Source organism: Delphinapterus leucas, chromosome 3 (assembly GCF_059928025.1).
Source record: "Delphinapterus leucas isolate spDelLeu-1000000601 "Yukka" chromosome 3, BTC_Dleu_Yukka2, whole genome shotgun sequence".
Lineage (NCBI taxonomy): Eukaryota > Metazoa > Chordata > Mammalia > Artiodactyla > Monodontidae > Delphinapterus > Delphinapterus leucas.
Window position 1 is genome coordinate 127,421,043 of NC_143131.1, and position 23,748 is coordinate 127,444,790.

The following is a 23,748-nucleotide window of genomic DNA, read 5'->3' on the forward strand; positions in this document are numbered from 1 at the left end:
TACAGTTATTTCTAAGTCAGTTGTTTGAACAAGTCCCACATCCTATGTCTCTTCTCTCTTTTCTCGACTACTTTCTCAGTCTCTACTAAGAGAAATTACAAGTGGCTGCTCCTAGTTTCTTCAGTTGGCTGAATTGTCTCCCTTATGTAGCTCACCTCTGCCCTCTGGTGGCAGGAATATGCTCTACCACATCCCACTTCAAAGACAACTGTGGCCCCAGTAGCAGAACAGTTAATAGGTCTGCAAATTTGGAGACCTGTCTATCCTTTGGTATTATGATTTGCTGGAAAGATTAAATTATAAGTGAAATAGTGCTTGACATAAATAGGCAATCAATAAGGCTTAGCTTCCTTCCTTTTTAATGAAAGAGCCCTTAGGAACAGGCTGTGTGGTTCTGGAACAATGAACCCCAAGATATTTTAGTGGTAAGGCAGGTCCCTGCCTCTAGATGGTAAGGTTCCAAATAGGATGGACAGTAATGACAACAGACAGCATTTGTAGAACATTTAGTCTGTGCCAGGTATACCTTTTTATCCTCATGACAGCACAATTGAGGTAGGTCCTTAGTCCCAGAAGGTTGGCTTACAGAGTAGATTGGTCAAATGGGACAAAACTATATCCTCAAGTGGGGTTGGAGGGAACAGAGAGTCAGGGAGAAGCCACAGAGGGCTTGATAAAGACAGCAGACCAAGAAAGGATAATATCAACCTTTTTTAGTTTAAGAAACAAAGTGTCAAAAAACCCCTTATGTCCAAGAGAAGCAGACTTTCACCTGATATAAACCAGACCTTGCTCTCTTTTGGATGTGATTTCCATCTACTTGGATATAATTCATATGATATGTTAAATGAGTCAAGAATGTGAGATTTCTTTTTAAAAAAAACAAACCAAGTTTGAGTACATACTTACTGAATATTACTATATGCAAAGCACTTAGACAAAGCCTTTCACACTAAAGTCTTGTAGAAATGGAGAATCCTGCAGTGACTTTCTGTGGAAGGAAACAGGTTTAACTCCATAGATGAGAATTCTTCACTATCAAAGAATAGATTATACCCTGGACTGGAATAATATTTGAGCAATGATATTCATGGAAAAATTCTGCAAATCCTTTTAAATAGAGGACAGCCCTACCTTATCTCCAAGTCATTTTCTAATAGAATTAGTGCTTCATGCAACTTTAAAAATAAGGTGGCTTTGACATTACTTGTGTGTCAATTTATACACAAATGTTTACTGACATGCCAATGATGTTCCCAGCACAGTGCTAGGCACCTTTAAGGTTACAAAGGCTGAGTGGTCCCTGCTCTCGTGGAACTTACAGTCTAAAGAGCCACAGAACATTGGCAAAACATTTAAGTGCTTAACTGAATAGTTTAGAGACAAAAGTGCTGAGGAGTTGAGGGAGAGAAGGGTAGAGCAGGTGCTGGAGTCTTTAAGAAACGCTGGAAGAAAGAGGACTCCAATTAGTTCTTGAAGAATGTGTAAGGTCCAGCTTGGTAGAGAACAGGGTGAGGCATTCAGGCAAAGGCACACTAGCAGACATGGGTATGGAGTGAAGACAACGGCCCATGGTGGGGCCACACACACACTAAATTGTACTGAGCAACCAAGCAGTCAACTCCAGAGGGGGCTAAAACTCAGATGAATAGTCTTTTATTTCTGTAGGCATTTGAGAGCCACCACAGACACTTGGGCAGGGGAAAGAGGTCTAACATTATGCGCAAAATGGACTTCAGGAGAAAGATGAGGGAAGAAATTAGAAATTTCGTCAGTAATCCTGACACGGATGATGGGAGCAGTTAAGGTGCTGATAATGGGACAGAACCACGCGACTTATCCAGAAGACACTGTTTTCCTTGCTTATGTGTTAATAATTTAAAATATGTATAGTACTTTTAATTCAAGTTATACTAGTTCGTTAAAAGGAAAAATACCCCAAATAAGCTTTAAATACACATCTATTCAAACGTCTGCTGTTTTTTGGTGTTTTTTGTTCAGCGTGGAAGCAGTACTTTCTATGATTAATCTGCTTTATACATGTCTCAATTAAGTAACTGCAGAAAGAAGAATAACTGAATTGCTACGGGTTTCTGAAATAGCCACAAAATTAAGCTGGGGCAGGGAACTACACTACAACGCTAACAGGTCTTGTGTGTACCTTCTAAAAATGAAACTGACACTTATCTGACTCATTAGAAAATAGATACTAGGGTTTTAAAGGATATTAAGAATGCCTTTTTTAAAAAAATAATTAATTTTATTTATTTTTATTTTTGGCTGCGTTGGGTCTTCGTTGCTGCCCATGGGGGCATTCTCTAGTTATGGTGAGCCGGGGCTACTCTTTGTTGTGGTGCGTGGGCTTCTCATTACAGTGGCTTCTCTTGTTACGGAGCACAGGCTCTAGGCGCACGGGCTTCAGTAGTTGTGGCACATGGGCTCAGTAGTTGTGGCTCACGGGCTTAGTTGCTCCATGGCATGTGGGATCTTCCTGGACCAGGGCTCGAACCTGTGTCCTCTGCATTGGCAGGCGGATTCTTAACCACTGAGCCACTAGGGAAGTCCAAGAATGCCTTTTTTATAGGAGAAAAACTTTAAGATAAATTTGATGATAAATTTATACAGCTTTAAATAACTTAAATCAACTCTGCTGTAGCAGACTTCTCTGAAGAACAAACACAAAGGAATAAGGGTGATTTATGAAGTGATTTTAGGGAAGGGAAACATAGTGTGCCCTAACATTAACGACATGAGGCTGGATTATCCACAGGTGTGGAGAGGACCACTGTGGATTATCCAAATAATCCAAACACTCTCACACATGTCATCTCTCTCACAAATGTTCCTCTCACCTTGTCTGGATTTGAGAGGTACACTGGGATGTATGTTCTCTCCCATGATTGTGATTAACAGCATTCTCTGATATTTACCACATCTTCCAGATTGTATCATGTCTCCTCTTTCAGGCACTTTATTTCCCTGTACCCCAGCATCGTACTAATAATAATCCTGAAGTATTAAAAGATGCTTTGATAGGCTAGATGGCTCTTGTTAAGTCTTTTGGCACAGATGCACCCCTACTGAGTACTTGGTGGGGCATTCAAGAGAATAGCTAAGAAGGTTCTGGAGTTACCAAATCAGCAGGAAGGAGTTAACAGTTCTGGAGTAAGAACAGCTGATACTTCTTTTTTTTTTTTTTGACAGTCAGTGATTGGGAGTATTCAGATGGCCAGCTAAAGAGAGAAGTGCTAGAATCCAGGTGGACCAGTGGTTCTTAAGCATGGACCTTGGACCACATCAGCATTGGCATCACCTGGGAACTTGTTAGAAATGAAAAGTCTTTGGCCCCAAATTCCATTCAAGAAAGTTTCCTGATTATTTCAGAAAACTGGAATGTTGTCACAATAATATTGCTTAAAATTTAAGTTCAATATCCTAGCTAAATAAATATTTATTCTTGTAAACTACATCTTCTAAATTAAAAGAGGCAGTTAATTTCTACATTATTTTGTTCAGAGAAACTGTGTAATTTTGGAATCAACAAGAGTTTGTGTCACTCTTCTCGTTAAATATTCATCTATGCCATTTAGCTGTCCAAAAATGGCATCAGGAACACCTACACAAGTGGAAAGGAACCGTCTAAGTTTCTGTGCACTTGAGCTGGCCTCTGTGGTGGTGACTTTTTGTTTTTGTTTTTGTTTTTTTGCCGTACGCGGGCCTCTCACTATCCCGTTGCGGAGCACAGGCTCCGGACGCACAGGCTCAGCGGCCATGGCTCACGGGCCCAGCCGCTCCACGGCATGTGGGATCTTCGTGGACCGGGGCACGAACCCGTGTCCCCTGCATCGGCAGGCAGACTCTCAACCATTGCGCCACCAGGGAAGCCCTGTGGTGGTGACTTTTGGCTGCTGTGGTAGAGGTGCCTCCCCCTCATCTTCACTTCCAGCTTCATCAGTCCTTTCACCGGCCACCATGTCCTGGATGACCTGTGTCCAGCAGCTCCTGAGACATGATGAGACCATCATCTGCAGTGACAAAGTCCCAGAAATTTACTTCATTTGGGACACAGGTGGCAATCGTCACTGAGTGCCACAACTTTTCAATGACAGTATCTGGTTCACTGGCTGCTGCTTCTACGTCAGAATCTGTCAATTCCACAGGGATGGTACCTGCCTTCTGCCAGCATTTCACCACTGTGGACTGCTTGACTGACCACCATGCCACAGCAATCATGTCAATGGCCTGCTTGATGTCCACTTTTTCTTGATCTTCACTGCTGTTGAGCTTGAGGAGGATCTGTTTTAGCAGGTGGCTCCTATACAGCACTTTTGTGGTATGAATTATGCCAAGATTCAGTGGCTGCAAGACAGCAGTACACTTTGAGGGCAGATACCCCACCTGAATCCTTTCCAAGCGTGGAAGCACGTTGTGAGTGGAGCAGTTGTCAATCAGCAGGAGGATCCGGCGTTCTGCCTGCTTCATTCTGGCGTCCACTTGCATCAGCCACTCATTTTTTTTTTAACATCTTTATTGGAGTATAATTGCTTTACAATGGTGTGTTAGTTTCTGCTTTATAACAAAGTGAATCAGTTATACATATACATATGTTCCCATACCTCTTCCCTCTTGCGTCTCCCTCCCTCCCACCCTCCCTATCCCACCCCTCCAGGCGGTCACAAAGCACCGAGGTGATCAGCCACTCATTAAACAGATCCTGTGTCATCTACGCCTGCTGGTTGGCTCGGTAGTCACAAGGGAGGGAATGGACATTCTTGAGGCAACGTGGGTTGGCTGACCTACCAACAATCAATGGTCTCATTTTTTCAGTCCCTGAAGCATTGCAACAAAAGAGTGCTGTCAACCACTGCCTTGCTTTCTTGCCCCCTCTACAATGGTCCCCTTTAGCAGCAAGTGTGTGCTGGGGAAGCAACTGGAAAAACATTCCTGTCTCATCAGCATTAAAGATATCATCTGGGCTGTAGTCAGCAATTAGTTTTATAATTTCCCCTGCATGCCACTCATTAACCTTATCTATTCCTAGACCATTCATTAATCTGTCACTATGCTCTCTACAGACTGCTTTCAAAGCAATTCCATGGCGATCATGAAATCTGTTCAGCCAGCCCACACTTGCTTGAAAATTGTCATAGCCAAGCATGTTGGCCAAGTTTAGTGCTTTTTTCCGAATGACAGAACCAGTCACGAGAATGTTTTTGGCATGGATTTCTTGAAACCAAGCAAAAACAGCTTATCAATGTCGTCATAAAGAGCATTCCTCATCCTTTTCCACTGAGGTCCCACAGATGCCTCCCGCACCTTTTCTTCAAATTTGGCACGATCCTTTAAGAATGTAGACAAAGTAGAAGGAGTGATTCTGAATTCTTTTGCCACATCGCCTTTCCTCTTGCCTGAGTCCACAGCTTCCACAACTTTCATTTTCTTCTCTGGGGAGAACTGCCGACGTTTCTTGTTCCCCTTGTTTGCCATATCTGTAGAATGAGGGCCGGACCACAACTACCAGGGCTGTGTCTGTTCCTCCTCTTGGCTTGTTTTGCTACAAGTAAGGAAAACTGAGAAGACAAAATGGAGTGCCTATCAGGAACCAAAGATAATGGATTCCCCCTAAAAGATGGGTTCAGATTTTTAAAAATTGTATTAGAAAAATGATAATATAAGGCCGAAGCCAAGAGAAGATAGGATCATGCTACTGACTTTTTGTAGAGGTTATTTATACAGACTCATAGAATGTTTGAAATAAAAGAGATATAGTCTAGTTTACTTAAACTTTCTGAGCCTTTGTAAAAATAATAACAGTGTCTGGTCTGTCTATTGTGAGACTATATTCAAGTAACAGATGGTAAAAGAGCTTTGCAAATAGCAATGCATTGTATAAATTCAAGGAATTATTATCTGGCTCATTTTAAAGATCCAGAAACTGAGGCCTAGGGAAGGGGCCTACCCAGGTTCATACAGCTCAGATTTCTTGACTCAGATCAGTGCTATTTCTGCAACTCCATAGTCCTGCTTGAAATTCCACCACAGTGAGATCTTCATAGCTCTATCGCTGCTTGGCTTGGAAGGATTTTTCACTGCCGGAAGATGTTTCTCATAGCCACACATTCATTTAATAAATATTTACAGGTGCCAAGTGGTAAGAACGCAGTGAAGAACAACATAGTCAAGGTCCCTGCCCTTATGAAATAATACAATGTGGTGTAGGGACATAATAAGTGAACAGATAAATTAGTTAATTACAGAGTGTGGTATGTGCTATGAAGGAAATAAACGTGACCCAACAGTAGCAGTTTTGGTAACTGCCTGCTTAAACCTTTTTTTTTTTTAAATTATTTATTTATTTATTTTTGGCTGCGTTGGGTCTTCATTGTTATGCGCAGGCTTTCTCTAGTTGTGGTGCCCGGGCTTCTCATTGCGGTGCCTTCTCTTGCTGCGAAGCACGGGCTCCAGGCACGTGGGCTTCAGTAGTTGTGGCACGCAGGCTCAGTAGTTGTGGCTCGTGGGCTCTAGAGCACAGGCTCAGTAGTTGTGGCGCACGGGCTCCGCTGCTCCGCGGCATGTGGGATCTTCCCAGACCAGGGCTCGAACCCATGTCCCCTGCATTGGCAGGTGGATTCTTAACCACTGCGCCACCAGGGAAGCCCTGCTTAAACCTTTTATCATGAGAGTCCTCAAAGAACAAGAGAAGCTGCTGTGCTTCAGGCTGTGACTGCCCCTTTTTAAGGACTGACTTTTGTCACTACCCCCACACATCTGTCTATCCATTCATGGCATCCTCTGTGTGCTAAGCACTGTGCTCGATGCCAGCCATACAGAGATGAATGCAGCATAGTGCCTACCATTGAGGAGCTTACCAGGGAAGACAAAACTAGACTATGGAGTGCTATAACAGAGGTTACAGAGTACTGTGGACGAGAAGACAGAAGTGGGATGATCAACTGGGTGGGACACAGATGGGCAGTGTACTTCAAAGAGGAAAAAATATTGATGTTGGGACTTAAAGTATAAACAAATAGGAATTCATGAGATAGAAGGAAACATGTGTAAAGGCAATGAAGTACTATAGAAAATAAAAAGACATGATCAGGAAAAAAAAAAGTCTTTGGAGAAGAGAACAAGGATCTTGGGACAATAAGATGCCTTTGGAGTTTTGTTTTTTGTTTTTGGAATGACATGATCAGATTTGCACTTTAGAAAGAGTCTTTTGGGTGCAAGGTGGAGAACCTAATAGGTAAAGTCCATTTTCCTAAGAGGTGGCCCTAAATCTGAAGGTAAATGCAGGCTACCCTAGTAGGCCATATATAGTTGGGATATGTTAATTTGAGTGCAACAAGAAGCTCCTGGAGGATTTTAAGCACGGAGAAAGATGACTGCTGTGTGAAGAATGGAATGGAAGGGTGTCAGAGAAAAAGAAAGAGACTGGTTAGGAGGCTGTTGCCGGAGTCCAGATGTGAGATAATGGTGGCTTGGGTAGAGTAATAGTGAAGATGGTAAGAAGTAGTCAGTTTGGGACTATGTTTTTGCGGATCTTGCTGATGGACTGGATGTGAGGTGCAAGAGGAGTCAAGGATAATTCCCAGATTTCTGGCTTGAGCCCTGAGCAATTGAGTGGATGGTGATGCCATTTACTGAAATGAGAACCAATTATTGGTCCTTTGTAATCATAATTTGTTACTTTCCATACTTGTTTTGTTCCATACTTGTTTTGTTACATACTTGTTACATACTTGTTAATATCGCTTACATGTGGTAGGACCGGGATTCAATCCCAAGGAGGCTCAGCGCAAAGCTAGCATTCTGAACACTAGAGTGCTATATAGCTTGTTCTGGGAACAACCAGTACTGAGAAGAGATGTGGAAAGAGAATGAATCAAGAGCCAAACCAAAGTCTTGTAGGTCGAGATAAGTTTGAATTTTATTCTAAGTAAACAAGAGGACACTGGAGGGTCTTAAGCAGAGAGTGACCTAATCAGGCTTACAGTGCAGAAAGATCAATTTGCGTGTTGTGGAGAATAGATTGTAGAGGGAAAAGAGAGGAGATGGGAAGAAATTGCCCCAGTCCAGGCAGGAGATGACGGTGACTAGGAGAAGACTGGTGACGGTGGTAGATGGAGAAAAGTAGGCAGATTGGAAATGCACTTGCAAGGTAGTGAGGGTGAGGGGACTTGTACGAATGTGGCACCATCTGTGACATCGGCGGGAAGGGACAATAGAATCCTTATCTGATTCCAGAGCCTCTCCACATGGTCATTCAGCTCCGTTTGAATCACTCACTGCCATTACTGAGTGTGGGACGGTGGGAGAGACGGATTGAGGGCAGATCACTGGGGTGAGGAGGACGTCTTCATGCGGCACTAAGAAGAACCCTGTCCTGAACAAGCCGGGACAGAGTGATGAGGACTGGGGTCAGGCCTTGAACTCCGTGCTGGGAGGGTGGTGCTCGGGCTCTCCTGGCCAGACGTGGCTTTGACAGGCGAGGCGGAGCCTCGACCCCTCACGTTCGCCACAGCCCCGCCCTATTTACCTGAATGCCCTACGGCAACGCCCGGGGGCTGAGGGCGTCCACCGTGGGCGGCCGCAGCTTCTTCCTCCTCCCGGAACCTCTAGCAGGAAGTAGTCCGTCCGCCTTAGCGGCCCCCTTCTAAGCCTCTAAGCGGTTTCTAGGGGCCCGCCCCTCAGCCCGGGCTGGACTGTTGCGCCTGCGCAAGGGGTCGCAAGCAGTCACGCGCAGCCGGCCGCTTCCGGCGCGCCGCGAGGGCAGCCGGGACGGGTTTTCCTAGCGAGCCGAGGTGTGCTACTGCTGCTGGTGCCGCTGAGCCGGTGCCGCGGCGACGCCCGTGTCCCTGCTGTCTTCCTCGGGCTCCCCGGGGCTTGACCCCCGGGGCTCTCGGCAGGCGTCGGTGAAGAGCCTGCAGAGAGAACCTGTGCTCCCACACCCGCCCTCTACAATCCCATATCACGACTCCGAGGAAGGGGAGAGAGAGGGGCTGTCGCGACTCCGTGCCGTGTGTCGCCGGGCGGGGCCGCGGGGCCGGGGCTCCTCTAGCCCCCGGGATGCGCGCGCGAGTCCTCGTCTCCACTTCCTTGTTGCCACTGCCACGACTGGAGCCGCCTCTCTCCGACAGCGGGGAGCGCGAGTGCGCTGGCCAGCCCCCCCGTCGAGCCCCCTGGCCGGGCGCCTCCGGGAATGTGAGCCGCGCGGCTTGCACGCTTCTCCGGGTAAGTCCCACCTTCGAGCGCCGCACCGCACCGCACCGGCTGGGCGCCCACGAGCTGGGAGCTGCGGCTCTCTGAGCCTTGTTGCCTCTTCTACGAAGTAGGAGTAGTGAGCCTTAGTTTCCACCTCCCGCATTCGGTACCTTTGGGACATCTAAGGCCCGTAGGCCGACCATGGCCCACTGCTGAGCTGTCAGAAGCCATTTAATGGGGTTCCGAGGAGGATCTGATAGGACAGTGAAAGAGTGTCACAAATTTCAAGTACTGCCTTACTTCTCTTTTACAGATTAGAAAACTGAGGCTTAGAGAGAGTAAGTAGATTGCTCAAGGCCATAGAGCTCTGTGCGCGTCCTGTTAAAATGGGTAACTTAAATTTAGTACCCTGATTTTCTGCCCTCCAGAGCCCTTGGTTTTAACCTTTATATTATCGTGCCTTTTTTTTTTTTTTTTTTTGCATTGCTGTACTGAGGCCTAGGATGTGAAAATACTCTTGGACCCAGGCTTAAACCGGGCTACTCAAACAAGCCAAAACTCAGTCTCTTCTTGCCTCTACGCCAATATGATTGTAATGACTTTGTTTTCTAATTTGTTTTGCTCTGGGTGCTAAAACCCTGTATGTCATTCTTTACAGAAGCTCTCCTGCAGTATTGCTTTTCTCTGCAAGACTCAAGGGCTGAGAAGTCAATTATGAAAGGCAAAAAAAGCACATCCCCACATAGCCTTGATTTGAACCCTAGCATCCCTTACCCAATGAAGGCACTGGCCTATCTCTTACCGAGCCAAGTTGTGGGTTATGTTCTCCAGAGTTGCACTATAACAGAATGCAGTGGGGTTCTTTTGTTGTTGTTCTTGTTTTGTTTTCCAATGGGAAGGGAAATCATTTAGACATGGTACAGAACTAGAAAGAACCTTAGGAATAACGTGTTCTTAGCCTCAGGTATATCTTTGAAATTATAGGTGAAATACCTGTCTGCATTTTCTGGGAGAGGGTTTTTCCCGCTTTACAACATTCTCAAAGGGATTCTTGCCTCTCAAAAAGTTAGGAGCCACTGATTTCAGCCTCTTCAGTCTCACTTGAGGAACAACCGAAATTTAGGGAGGGGAATAGACTTATCTGAGATCGCATGGTTAGAATTTAGACTTGGATCCTGGTCTCCTGACTCAACACACAGTGCTTTTTTTCTCATTATACTTTATCAGATACCTCGTCATTTGTGGAGTGAGTTCTAAATGAGACGTGAGTGGGCCTTGTAATACACTTATCAGTTCCGTATTTACTTACACAGCTCCTTCTTCCCAGAATCCTAAATTATCTTCTGACAGATTTCCCAGAGCAACTATATTATTTCTCTCATAAAATTCAAGTGGTTTTTGGGAGCCTTTCTCCATCCAAGGATTGAGTCTGTGGGTAAAACTCCAGCTTAGCGTGTGGCCACAAATAAACTAACTCTTCTTGAACCCAAGGATTGAGTCTGTGGGTAAAACTCCAACTTAGAATGTGGCCAGAAATAAACTAACTCTTCTTGAACTAGTCATTGAATTTTTTTAATGCCTTCCTTTCCCTAGGAGAAGCTATTAGTAGGTTTTTTGTTTCTTAGGCCAGTGCTAGAGAGTTAATATCAGTCTGTCAGATTACTGTTTAGACCTGAGTTGTTCAGTACCGTAGTTGCTAACCATGTGTGGTTATTTAAACCAATTACAATGAAAGAAAATGAAATCAATTGAGTTCTTCAATCACACAAGCCGTATTTCAGGTGCTCAATAGCCATAAGTAGCTACAGTATTGGAGCAGCACAGATGAAGAACATTTCTGTCATCACAAAAAGTTTTTTGAACAGTGCTGGTTTAGAGGGTTGTGGGTGGAGATGGGAGCAGTATAGTATAATGGAAGAAGGCTCACAGTTGGATTTTTGAACTAAAAAATCTGCCTTTCAAGTTCCTGGGTGTGGTGGCCTTGGGCAGGTCGTTAAGCATCTCAGGCAGAGATGATTCACCTTTAATAATGAACCCTTTTTGTATAGCACTATTCTCAAATGGAGTTATGTCCTTGAGCCTTATCACTATAAGTGTGGTAAGGTGGGTGAGACATCTCGTTAATGTGTGAGAGAATTGAACCTAAAGCAGCTAAAGGACCTGCCCAAAGTCATACAAACAAACTGGCAGAATGTTGCTACATTACAAGAAACTTGCTACATATTGGCACTTAACACGTTTGAATGAATGAGTGAATCAGTGAAGCATTTTGATTAAGGTGATGCCATGAGGGAGTGTCCAGAACTGACTCCTGGCCAAGTATTTACCTGTTACCATATGGAATTCTTGTAACGTGGGGCTAATCTTCGAGTTGGATTACTGAGCATCCCATGAGTGAATAAAAGTGAAAGGGCTCTCTAAGCTAGTGATCCCAGGTTTGCCTAGTCAGAGGACTCACCAGGTGCAAGTGTTAAGCACACGGATTGCCACACCCTTTAGTGATTCTGATTCAGAAGGGCTGAGGTGGAACCCTGGAATCTGAATGTTTAGTAGGTTCCCCAGGTGCTTCTTAGGCTCCATCTGATGAGTTTGGCAAATGACTGAGTCTTAAGGCAGAGATAAGGATCATTGGATCAGGAGGCCGCTCTCCCCTTTAGGGTAGGTTCTTGAACCTTGTTTATGTTTGACTTTCCTCTAGCCATGGATGCATCATATGATGGTACTGAGGTAACTGTCGTGATGGAGGAAATTGAGGAAGCCTACTGTTACACCTCCCCTGGGCCACCCAAGAAGAAGAAAAAGTATAAAATACATGGAGAAAAGGCCAAGAAACCCAGGTTAGCCAACACATTTTGATAGCTGGCATTTATAAACAGAAGCTGCTTGGAGAGCTGTGTTGAAGAAGACTTTAGCCTGTGTCCAGTTTCACTGAGAGTGCCATGTCATTTGTTGAAGTCTCCTGATGGGCAGTGGGGTTGGGGGGGAGACGGTGATTGAGAGTGGGAAGTGGCCGATTGATGCCAGCCGTTGCCATTCCTGTCCAAATCTTGGTCGAGTTTCTAGGCTTTAGCAGGAAGTATACATACAAATGGTGGAAGCTCGCTACAAGAGAACCACTGTATTTATTATTAATGCCATTGTTATTTAAATATTTAATTAGGACATCAATAAAAATTTGGAATTACAAATAGCGCCAATGATATCTATAAAGAATATCCAAAGTGCAGCTCTAAGCTCCCTCTTAACTGTGAACACTCCAGACTTCTTGCTGAGGCTCCCAGCACTGGGTCACTTTGATAGTTCTACTTGCTTCCCTCTCTCAGCCTTGGCGAGGTGCTGTTGACCAGTGAGATGACCAAAGGCTGTGTAGAAGAGTAGGGTGTGAGTGGTAATTAGTCCTCTAATTAACCTTTTCCTGAAAGTGGAATGACGGGACACCTTTATCTATCTTTGCCCATGTTGGGATTTAAGCCCTGCAGAAAAAGTGGTCATGGAAAAGTAGACCAGACAAGCCTTTGCTTCCACGTTTCTGGAGGGAGAAACCTCCCCCTGTTCACCCTTTGGGGGTGTTATTTAATCTTTGCTTCAGTCTCTATTTAGAGAAATGCTTTTGAAATGAAAAGCTGGGTTTTGTATTTAGCTCTTCACTACTCAAACATTGTAGTATTTACTGGTTGAGTGAGGGAAAACCTTAAGAAGTCCTTGCTTCCTCAGGTCTGCTTACCTTCTGTACTATTACGACATCTACCTGAAAGTGCAGCAGGAGCTCCCCCACCTCCCTCAATCTGAGATCAATAAGAAGATTAGTGAGAGCTGGAGGCTTCTCAGTGTGGCCGAGAGGAGTTACTACTTGGAGAAAGCCAAACTAGAGAAAGAAGGTTTGGATCCTGTAAGTAATTTTTTTTTCCTTCTTCTTCAGCTAATACCTCCATTGCCTTAGTGGTGAGGCTTTGGGGAGTCCAACCCCCTGTTCTCCGGTTTCCTTCTCTCTTCTTAGGAAAACTTTGAGTTGAGTCATTTTTACCTTTCTTGAGTCTGATATTGTCTGCTGCTTTTTTTTTTTTGGCTTTGCTGCGTGGGTTGGGGGATCTCGGTTCCCTGACCAGGTACCAGGTATCGAACCCAGGCCATGGCAGTGTGCCAAGTCATAAACACTGGACCGCCAGGGAATTCCCTGTCTGTTTCCATTTCGGTCACGTCCTGCACTCTCTTTACTCTGCTTGCAGCAGTACATGATCTCCAGTGAGCCTTAGGTTCCTTTTCTGAATTTTAGCAAAACTTGGAGCCACTTGTCCTTGTGGGTAGTTAGTGTTATTTTTCTTTTATAGAGTAGCTTCTACAGGCATTTTCCCTACACCATGAATTTTCATGTTATCTATTGAGCGTAAGTATAATTAATTTGTGTTGTGCTCACCACTGTCAGTTATAACGTAATCAGCAATTAGGCTTGCAAGTTTAGAGGTAGACACAGCTGCTTTATTTAAGGCCACGTTCTTTTGTTACCACTGGTGACTGGTGGTATTGAACTGTGCTAGAAGGAAAAGTGGAAGGCTAAAGGTGAAATTGATGGAGGACATTGAGCCTTTGAGTGCTTGGATTAAAGAATAAGCAAGGAAGCACTTAGGTTTGTGTCTGTCAGCCGTTTTGTTATTTCTAGTTCACAGGAATAAAATGGACTGACAACTGTTAACACTGCTGTTTTTTTTTAAATTTATTAATTTAATTAATTTATTTATGGCTGTGTTGGGTCTTCGTTGCTGCGTGCAGGCTTTCTCTAGTTGCGGCGAGCGGGGGCTACTCTTCGTTGCGGTGCGCGGGCTTCTCATTGCGGTGGCTTCTCTTGTTGCAGAGCACGGGCTCTAGTCACGTGGGCTTCGGTAGTTGTGGCACGCGGGCTCTAGAGCGCAGGCTCAGTAGTTGTGGTGCCCGGGCTTCGTTGCTCTGCGACATGTGGGATCATCCCGGACCAGGACTCTAACCCGTGTCCCCTGCATTGGCATGCGGATTCTTAACCACTGCACCACCGGGGAAGCCGTGCTGTTTTTTTTTTTAAACTGAAATTCCTGCAGGAAAAATAACCTTGTTATTGCAAGCTGAAACCTTTTAACCTTAACTCCTTTTTTTTTTTTTCAATTGAAACAATTGTCTCTAACTTCTTTTTTTATAATGAAGAGCAAAAGTTCTTCAGGAATGCAACAACTATGTTATAGCAGAACGGGTTGTATTTCCCTTAGTGGAGCCCATCTGCCACTGACTATGCCATTTAGATTATTTTGTCCTTGTTGGCTTGGCATTTACCTTCTTGGAAGAGCTTTGTGTTACCTACAGTCTTGGAGATGCCACTCTGTACTTCTCCTATAGATGATTTGTTTGTAAACTGTGAGTCTGGGAAACGATCCCTGTGGAGAGGGGGAGGCGGAGTCAAGGAAAGGTACACATATTATTTTTGGTTTCTCCATTAGAAGGTCACAAACTTTTTGCCCATGATATAAGAAAATTTTACCTAATCTTGGAGTGATATGGTTTTTAAAACCAGACACTAATATAGGTCCTTATTAAGGCTTTTTTTAAAAAAAATTTAAGTAGATCATCTACAATGATTTTTCCTTAGACATGTGTAAATTTATATCTACCATCATCTCAACCACTACCCCCAAGATCATTAATAGACTAGCTCTAATATTAACTGGCTGTAACCTTGGAAGAATCACTTAACCTTTGAGTCCTGCTTTCCTCATTTGTAAAATGGGGATAATAGTATCTATTCACAATGTTTAAAATGGACAATGTAAAACACCTAGCTGAGTTCTGACTTGGTGAGTAAATAACACTCTTTAGTAGATTAAATGTCCAGTGACCATATAATAAGAAAAGGTGGCATTTAATGAGCATCTGGAATGTACCAAGACAGGCTTTATATGCTGTTTGACCTCTCCCTGATTACCTGGTGTACAGATGGGACCCTCCTGCCTGCCTACTTAGGGAGCCTCTCAGAGACCTTGGGGCAGGCTGTCTCCTTGGCAGCCCTTCAGGTCTCCTGCCAAGTGGCTGGGCCCATGGTTCCAGTGTCATTCCTTACAGTCTGTAAGATGACTGCCATTCATGCTGCCCTGGTTTCTTGTGCTTGGATTTGTTGATTAAGTCCAGACCAACCTATGTATTTGCCACCATTTAGTCTTGTTCTCTTGACCTGTCTGCTTCAAAGCGTGACTTGAGAATATCATTTCTGAATTATCCCTCCAGTAAAGGCTCCATAAAGGATTTGGACAGTCTGCTTTCATGTTTCATCTCAGTGCTTCTTTTAACTTTCATCTCTGAGTGCTTCCTTTGTACCCTAAGTAGTCTCATTGACTTCTTGCTTTTGATTTATTTAAGGATCCTTTTGTAATTGACTTAGTTCCTTTTAAATGATGCTTCTGAAATTATTTTTTGGTCTGTTTAATTTCAGTTCTCACTTATCTGTTCATTTTGAACTTTTCTATCTTCCTCATTGGGTAACTTTCAGTTTAAATTGAAAAAAATAAAAGCACCTTTTTCTTGGTGCCAGTTAGCCATGCAGGGCTGTGCTTCTAGTACCTGGTCTCCTTGCTCCTTAGAAGACCTGGCCTGGAGTCCCACCTTTACTACTTACTAATTCTGTGTTTTGGGAAAGTTTATCCTCCTTGAGCTTCAGTTCCCTCATTTGTGAAGTGGGAATAATAATAGTACCTAACTTAGTAGTATTGCTTTAAAAGTCAGGAAATTATTTTCTGAACCTTAAGATCCTAGGTCATTGTTAATATTTATATTCTTCTCCCTCCCCATCACCTCCCAATATATTCAGTGCTTATCAGATAACCACTTCCCTATACACATTCTCTCATGAAGCCTTCTTATTGATTGATAGCTTTGTGATCTGTTCATTCTCTTCTTTGCAAGTCTGGAAGAAGCCAGTGATATCAGAATCCTTGCTTGCTGCCCTGAGATCCAACATGGCCTGTTGGTTTGTATTTGATGCTTTTAAAGGTTTCACTGAGCATTATACATTCTGGTATCTAAATCTTCACCTACTTTGGAATCCTAAAGTATCAAAGCTGGAAAGGAACTCATAGATAGCCAGATTCAGCTCCCTCGTTTTACAGATGGGGCAGCAAGGCCAAAAAAAAGGGAAAGGATTTGTTTAAGACTATGCCAGACCTGGGATTTCAGCTCACAGTTTAAGGTGCCAAGATCAGTGCCCTTTTTGGAATCTAATCCACATTATCTGTCTGCTATGTGATTGAGTGAGTAAGTTACATTGACTAAAGTGTGATTCAGATGACGATGACATTGCTATTGGCAGAGGCTGACCCTAAGTCTTAGGTCAAGAGAATGGAGTCTTTCTGGTTCCTTTGCAGAAAAAAACGAAGAAAAAAAAGGCTTATAAGTATATATCTATGTGGTCTTATTCCATTTATCTCTGCTTGTCTCCCCGACCTGGCTTTTTCATCCTCAGAACTCTAAACTCTCTGCACTGACCGCTGTGGTTCCGGACATCCCAGGTTTCCGCAAGATCCTCCCTCGCTCAGATTATATCATCATCCCCAAGAGCAGCCTGCAGGAGGAGCGGAGCTGCTCTCAGCTAGAGCTGTGTGTGGCCCAGAACCAAATGTCCCCTAGAGGACCATCCCTTGTGTCCAACACTGCCTTGGAGACAGTGCCCAGCCATGCAGGCATGGCAGAACAATGTCTGGCTGTGGAGGCCTTAGCTGAGGATGTGGGAGCCCTTGCCCAGCCAGGTGCTGTACAGGAGATCACCACCTCAGAGATCCTCGGCCCGGATGTGCTCCTAAATGAGGCTTCCCTGGAGGTAGGGGAGAGCCACCAACCTTACCAGACAAGCCTGGTAATTGAAGAGACCTTAGTGAATGGCTCACCAGACCTCCCCACTGGAAGCCTGGCTGTGCCCCACCCCCAGGTTGGGGAGAGCATGTCAGTGGTAACAGTCATGAGGGTAAGTGACTTTGGTTCTGATGATTTTGCTTTACCTGGGATTGTTAAAAAGGCGGCTAGCACCATGCAGTGTGATTCTGAAATAGTGGTAAGTAAGAATACTGGTGTGGCACTTCTAGTTGGACTGCAGTTCTCTTGAACCTTTTTGTCCCCAGGCTTGGTCCAAGTCCCCAGGCTTCAGTTTCTTAGGCACTCTCACCAACTCCTCTTGCCCAGTATAGCCAACATTTTCTTCACATGAGATAAGGTATATTAACAGGAGGGATGGGGATGATATTTGGGCTGTCCATGAGTCAGAGCCAGGATCTGTTTGGCTATTAGTATTAGTTAGAATTTTATGTTCCCTTAAGATTGTTTCAGCAAACACAATGGCACCTTGAACTGTTCAGGAGAATTTTTTAAAATAATCTTGCTGGGCACAGAGTAAGTAGGAAGAAGGAAGTTCTCTTCAGGGCCAGGTTGATGGGACTAATACTGAGAAAGAAGAGGGAGGTATCTCCCCAGTGGCTTTTCTGTCATGCCCAGTTGAGGAGAAAGAACAGTGATTTCTGTGATTCCACAGCCTGGTCCCCTGGAAGTGGAGAGTTGGGGAGCTGCCACCACGCTATTACTCCGGGTGCGATGGCATCCTCAAAGAGGTAGTTGTTCTGCTTAGGCTAAGAGGACCAGCATGCGGCGGCCCCTATGGCCTAGACGGATGAGAGCAGATAGCCCTGCAGAGGATTCTGTGCCAGGGGTAAATCTGTTTTATTACTTGTTGCCGCAGTGCTGTTTATGATGATGAAGGATGCCACTGGTTAAGGCAGATTAATAGGTCGCTAAGAACATTTGACAGGGTCAGAAGAATTGGGTTCTTTCACTAACTGCTTATGTGATCTAGGAGTTCTGAGTCTCTTCAGAACCTCAGTTTTCTCATCTGTAAAATGAGGATAGCACATTCCTTGTGGTACTGGTTTTCTCTGTCTCTGTTTGTTCTTAATTAAACTTTTATTTTGAGATAATTATAGATTCATTCATTTTTTTGATGTGCCCGTTGGATAAGCACTTTATCTATGGTTATTGGACTTGATTGGTCTTCAGTGTTGTGGATGGTCCTGGGTGTTCTTCACTTCCTCTCAATAAAACTTTCTTCTCTCCATGTACCTACAGGATTCCAGTGAGATTAGCTCCTCTGCGCCAGCTGCACAATTCATCATGTTGCCTCTTCCTGCCTACTCGGTTGTGGAGAACCCCACCTCCATCAAACTGGTCAGTGTGTGGGGAGTTCAAGGAGATTAAGGCTCCATAAGAATTCTCTTCCAGGTAGTTTTCTAAAAGTCTTAACAAACTTAGGACATTGGGACTGGCAAAGATCTCAGAGGTTTTTCTGGTTCAGGTATTCTTAACTGGGGGTGAGGGAGTGGGGGAGGGTCTGTGAATGGACCTCCGCAGGAACCTCCTCAAGGAGGTCCAGTTCAATGGACCTCCATGAACTCCTCAAGTTACATACAAACTTTCCTCCTTGAGAGAGTATTTTCCTGGGATAGGTTCCATGGCTTTTATCAAGATTTCTGAAGCAGGGCTCCCCTGGTGGCGCAGTGAATGAGAGTCCGCCTGCCGTTGCAGGGGACACGGGTTCGTGCCCTGGTCTGGGAAGATCCCACATGCCGCGGAGCGGCTGGGCCCGTGAGCCATGGCCGCTGAGCCTGTGCGTCCAGAGCCTGTGCTCCGCAACGGGAGAGGCCACAGTGGTTAGAGGCCCGGGTACTGCAAAAAAAAAATATATAAAATAAAATTTCTGAAGCACACGTGTTTTAGAAAAATTGAGGGATCACTGATCTAATTCAATCCTGTTATTGTGCAGGTTAGGAAAAAGGTCCAGAGAAGAGAAAGGACTTGTTCTCTCTATGATTCAAGGCCACTGGGCTGCAAAACAAGGCAGAACGAGGACCCTTGGGTCTTTTGATTCTCAAATGTTTTTTCCATCACACACTGCAGCATGTGGGCTGAGATTTATTCCTAAATATCTCATGTTTCTTTATGATATTGTAAATGGTATCTTGTTTTTAAAAAAATATTTATCTATTTGGCTGCATTGGGGCTTAGTTGCGGCATGCAGGATCTTTCATTGCAGCACGTGGGCTTCTCTCTAGTACGTGGGCTCTCTAGTTGTGGCCAGTGGGCTCTAGAGCGCCCAGGCTTAGTTGCCCCACGGCATGTGGGATCTTAGTTCCCCGACCAGGGATCAAACCCACGTTCCCTGCATTGTAAGGGGGATTCTTAACCACTGGACCACTAGGGAAGTCCCTGTAAATGGTATTTTAAAACTATTTTCAATTTCTAATAGTTCACTGCTAGTATATAGTAATACAATTGATTTTTTGCTTATTAAACTTGTGTGCTGCAAGTTTGCTAATAAACTCATGTATTCTGCTAGCCTTTTCGTAGATTCTGTTGCATTTTTAACATAGATGGCAGTGTTGTCTGCTAATAGTTTCATTTCTTCTTTTCTGATATGGATTCCTTATTTCTTTTTCTTGTCTTATGGTTTTGTCGAGGACCTCTCCAGTACAGTGTTGAATAGAAGTGGTTAGAGCCGATATCTGTGTTTTATGCGTCGTCTTAGGGGGAAAGTATTCAGTCTTCCATCATTAGGTTTAATATTGGCTGTAGGTTTTTCAGAGATACCCTTATGTTTAGGAAGTTATTTTTGCTGGGAGCTTTTATCAGGAATGGATGTTGGATTTTTCAAATTTTTTGTGTGTCTTTTGAGATGGTGGATTTTGTCAAAATTTTTCGTGTTTTTTTTTCCTTTTTTAGTTTGTTAATGTGATTAATATGATATTTCAAATGTTAAATCAACTTTGTGTTCCTGGGATAAACTCCACTTGGCAATGATGTATTATCCTTTTCATATATTATTGGATTGGATTTGATAACATTTTGTTCAGAATTTCTGTATCTATATTCACGAGGGATATTATTGGTCTCTAATTTTCTTGTACAGTGTTTGTCTTGTTTTAGTATCAAGGTAGTGCTTACCTCATGGAATGAATTGTGAAATATTTTCTGCTTTTCCAATTGTTTTTGGAAGAGTTTTGTGTAGTACTGGCATTATTTCTTCCTTAAATGTTTGGTTAGAATTACCAGTGAACTTATCCGGGCCTGGAGATTTCTTTGTGGGAAAGTTTATAATGGCAAGTCCGATTTTTAAAATATATATAGGACTACTCAGATTATCTATTTTTGAGTGAGCTTTGATAGTTTGTCTTTCAGGGAATTTGTCCATTTCATCTGAATTGTCAAATTTATTGACATAAAATTGTTCAAAACATTCCCTTATTCTTCTTTTTAAAAGCTGTGGTAAAATATACATAACATGAAGTTTACCGTTTTAATCAATTTTAAGTGTACAATTCAAGTGCTGTTAAATATATTTACAATGCTGTGCAATCATTACCATTATCCATTTTCAGAACTTTTTCATCTTCCCAAACAGAAACTCTGTATCTATTAAACAGTTACTCCCCATTCCCCACCCCACCTGTTTCCACCCCAAGCCCTGGTAATTGCTATTTTACTTTCTGTCTTAGTATTTGTGTGTTCTAGGTACCTCAAATAAGTGGAATCATGCAAATATTTCCTTTTTGGTCTGACTTTTTCACTTAGCATAATGTTTTCAGGTTCATCTATCTTGTAGCATGTATCAGAATTTCATTCCTTTTTACGGCTGAATAATATTCTATTGCATGTGTATACTATATTTTTTTATCTATTCATAAACATTGATGGACATTTGGTGTGTTTCTACCTTTTGACTATTGTGAACAGTGCCACTATGAGCTTTGGTGTACAAATGTCTGAGTCCCTGCTTTCAGTTCTTTTGGGTATATACCTCAAGAGTACAATTGCTGTATCATGTGGTAATTCTATGTTTAAAGTTTTGTGGAATTTTTATCCTTTTAATATCTATAGAATTTGTAGTGATTTTACTTCTCCATTACTGATACTGGTAATTTGGGTCTTCTTTCTTTTTTCCTGATAAGCTTGGCTAGAGGTTACTGATTTTATTGCTCTCAGAGAACAAGGTTTTGGTTTCATTGTTTTTCTCTATTGTTTTTCTGCTTTCTGTTTCACTCATTTCTATCATTCTTCTGCTTACTTTGGGTTTAATTTGGTCTTTTCTAGTTTCTTAAGGTAGAAGCTGAGGTCATTGATTTGAGAGCTTCTCTTGTAATATAGCTGCTTAGTGCTTCATTTCCCTCTAAGCACTGCTTTAGTGGCATCCCCCCCAAATTTTTTTTTAATAAATTTATTTTATTTATTTATTTTTGATTGTATTGGGTCTTGCTGCGTGGGGCTTTCTGTAGTTGCAGGGAGCAGGGGCTACTCTTCACTGTGGTGCGCAGACTTCTCATTGCAGTGGCTTCCCTTGTTGCGGAGCCCAGACTCTAGGTGTGTGGGTTTCAGTAGTTGTGGCACACAGGCTCAGTAGTTGTGGCTTGTGACTCTAGAGTGCAGGCTGAGCAGTTGTGGCTCATGGGCTTAGTTGCTCGGCAGCATGTGGGATCTTCCCGGACCAGGGCTTGAACCTGTGTCCCCTGCATTGGCAGGCAAATTCTTAATCACTGTGCCACTAGGGAAGCCCATCCCACAAATTTTGATACGGTGCAGTTTTCATTTTCATTCAGTTCAAAGTATTTTCTAACTTCTTTAACCCATGAGTTACTTAATTATTTTCCAGATGTTTGGGATTTTCCAGGTGTCTGTCTTTATCAATTTCTGATTTGATTCCATTGTGGTTAGAACTTTGTATTTTATAAGGCCTGAATCCTTTTAAATTGATTGCAGTTTATTTTATGGCTCAGAATATGGATTGTCTTGATAAATGTTCTATGTGCACTTGAAAAGAATATGTATTCCTGCTGTTGGGTGGAGTGTTCTATACATTTCAGATTAGGTTGAGTTGATTGATAGTGTTTCTTATTGATTTTGTATCCTTCCTGATTTTCTGTCTACTGTTTCTGTCAGTTATTGAGAGAAAGCATCCATCTGTCATTGTAGATTTACCTGTTTCTTTTTGCAGTTCTATTAGGTTTTGTGTCATGTATTTTGACTGTTATTAAGTACACAAACATTTAGGATTGTTACGTCCTCTGGATAAACTGAATGCTTCTTCATTATGAAATGACCTTTATCTCTGGCAGTATTCTTGCCTATGAAATCTACTTAGTTCTGATATCAACCTTTCTTTTGATTATTGTTATTAACAAGGTATATCTTTTTCCATCCTTTGACCTGTTTGTACCTTTGTATTTCTACTGTACCTTTTTTGGTAGGCAGCGTATAGTTTGGCTCTAAGAGCAAGACCTATCTGATGATCTCTGCCTTTTAATTATAGTATTTAGGCTGTATGTGTTTAATGTGATTAGTAATGTGGTTTGGTTTAAATCAGTCCTCTTACTATTTGTTGTTATTGTTTTGGTCCTATCTGTTTTGTTGTACTTTCTTTTGAAATAATTAAGTATATTTTATGAATCCATTCTATCTCCTTTGTTGGCCTATGAGCTATTAACTTTGTCTTGGTTATTGTATTGGTTTCTTTTAGGATTAATAGTACATAGCTTTAACTTGTCACAATCTGTCTTATCTTCTAAAACCCCTGCTGTGGATAAACAATACTTTCTTCGATAAGAAAGTTGTAATAAACTAATTATTTTTCCTGAGCCTTTCCTGTTCTGGAAATTTATATTCTTTCATGGTTTAATAAGTGTCAGCCAAGCTCTTCTAGAAATACTTAAGAAGGCAGCATCAGCCTTGAACACTAGCATTATTTCCTAAAGTCATTTCTATAAGTTGCTGTTCAGGAGTATTTCCAAATTCATGGTAATTTATTTATAGCACTAACTTTGCTCTGAGGGTGTATTCAGAATGAATATTCCATGTGGGGCCACAGTCTGAGAAAAGATAAGATATAATGTTTTACCCATTAATAATAGTCTCACAAACTTTTTGCTCCTCAGGATATATCCATTAAGCAGAAAGGGCAGGTGATTTTACAGAAGAGGAAACCAAGGGCCCAAGAGCTAAGATGACTTACCCCCAGCTCATTCAGTATGTCAGTGACAAAATTGGAACCCAAACCCTGGTCTCTTTCCTTGGTGCCACACAACTTCACACTCATCTTTGACCTGCTGTCACTGTCATAATCACCTTTTCCTTAGGTGTTCCGGCCAGAGGTAGCCTAGAGGCAGCTTGGTGTTTCCCAAGGGAAGTTTTTGCTTTCTGGCCAGGCTAGGGGGGTTGGGATTAGTAGCTGAGTAAACCGTAAGTGACAGAACAAATCTGATAGGGAAGTGTTTTCTTTCCAGCATTAATCAAGAAATGGAGTGTGGCTAATTTCTATTTGTAGCTGAAATGTAATACGTTCTGTTCAAAGGGAAATCATCGGAGATGGTGCAAGCCGGTGGCAGAATATATTTGTATGCGGATGATCAAATTCTGTGGCGTGTCAGAGGACCTGGTTTCAACTGGAGTTCCCTCTCATTATTTTAGCGACTGGACTGTTTTTTTATATCTTTGAACCCTAGGTCC

The 23,748-nt window shown here is 42.9% G+C and overlaps 2 protein-coding genes across 7 annotated transcripts in view; one reads left to right on the plus strand and one right to left on the minus strand.

Moving 5' to 3' along the window:
* Positions 1–3,503: 3,503 nt before the first annotated feature.
* On the minus strand, positions 3,504–6,327 carry TIGD6 (tigger transposable element derived 6). The gene is given in 6 exon segments (XM_022590277.3): positions 3,504–3,679; position 3,859; positions 3,900–3,987; positions 3,989–4,506; positions 4,685–5,247; positions 5,250–6,327. Coding segments are annotated over 6 exon segments (1,584 nt in total). The 5' UTR covers positions 5,488–6,327.
* A 2,506-nt stretch (positions 6,328–8,833) lies between these two features.
* The window catches only part of HMGXB3 (HMG-box containing 3), a 58,513-nt gene continuing 43,598 nt past the window's right edge, over positions 8,834–23,748 (plus strand). For 5 of the 6 annotated variants that reach the window (XM_022590098.2, XM_089909542.1, XM_089909543.1 and 2 more), the window contains exons 1-5: positions 9,126–9,234; positions 11,903–12,041; positions 12,919–13,093; positions 16,679–17,176; positions 18,325–18,423. In XM_022590098.2, coding sequence (XP_022445806.1) covers positions 11,905–12,041; positions 12,919–13,093; positions 16,679–17,176; positions 18,325–18,423 — 909 coding nt within the window. In that variant the 5' untranslated portion in view covers positions 9,126–9,234; positions 11,903–11,904. Of the gene's footprint in view, positions 9,235–11,902; positions 12,042–12,918; positions 13,094–16,678; positions 17,177–18,324; positions 18,424–23,748 lie in introns of all 6 variants that reach the window. The other variant, XM_022590094.3, reaches the window with a different exon arrangement.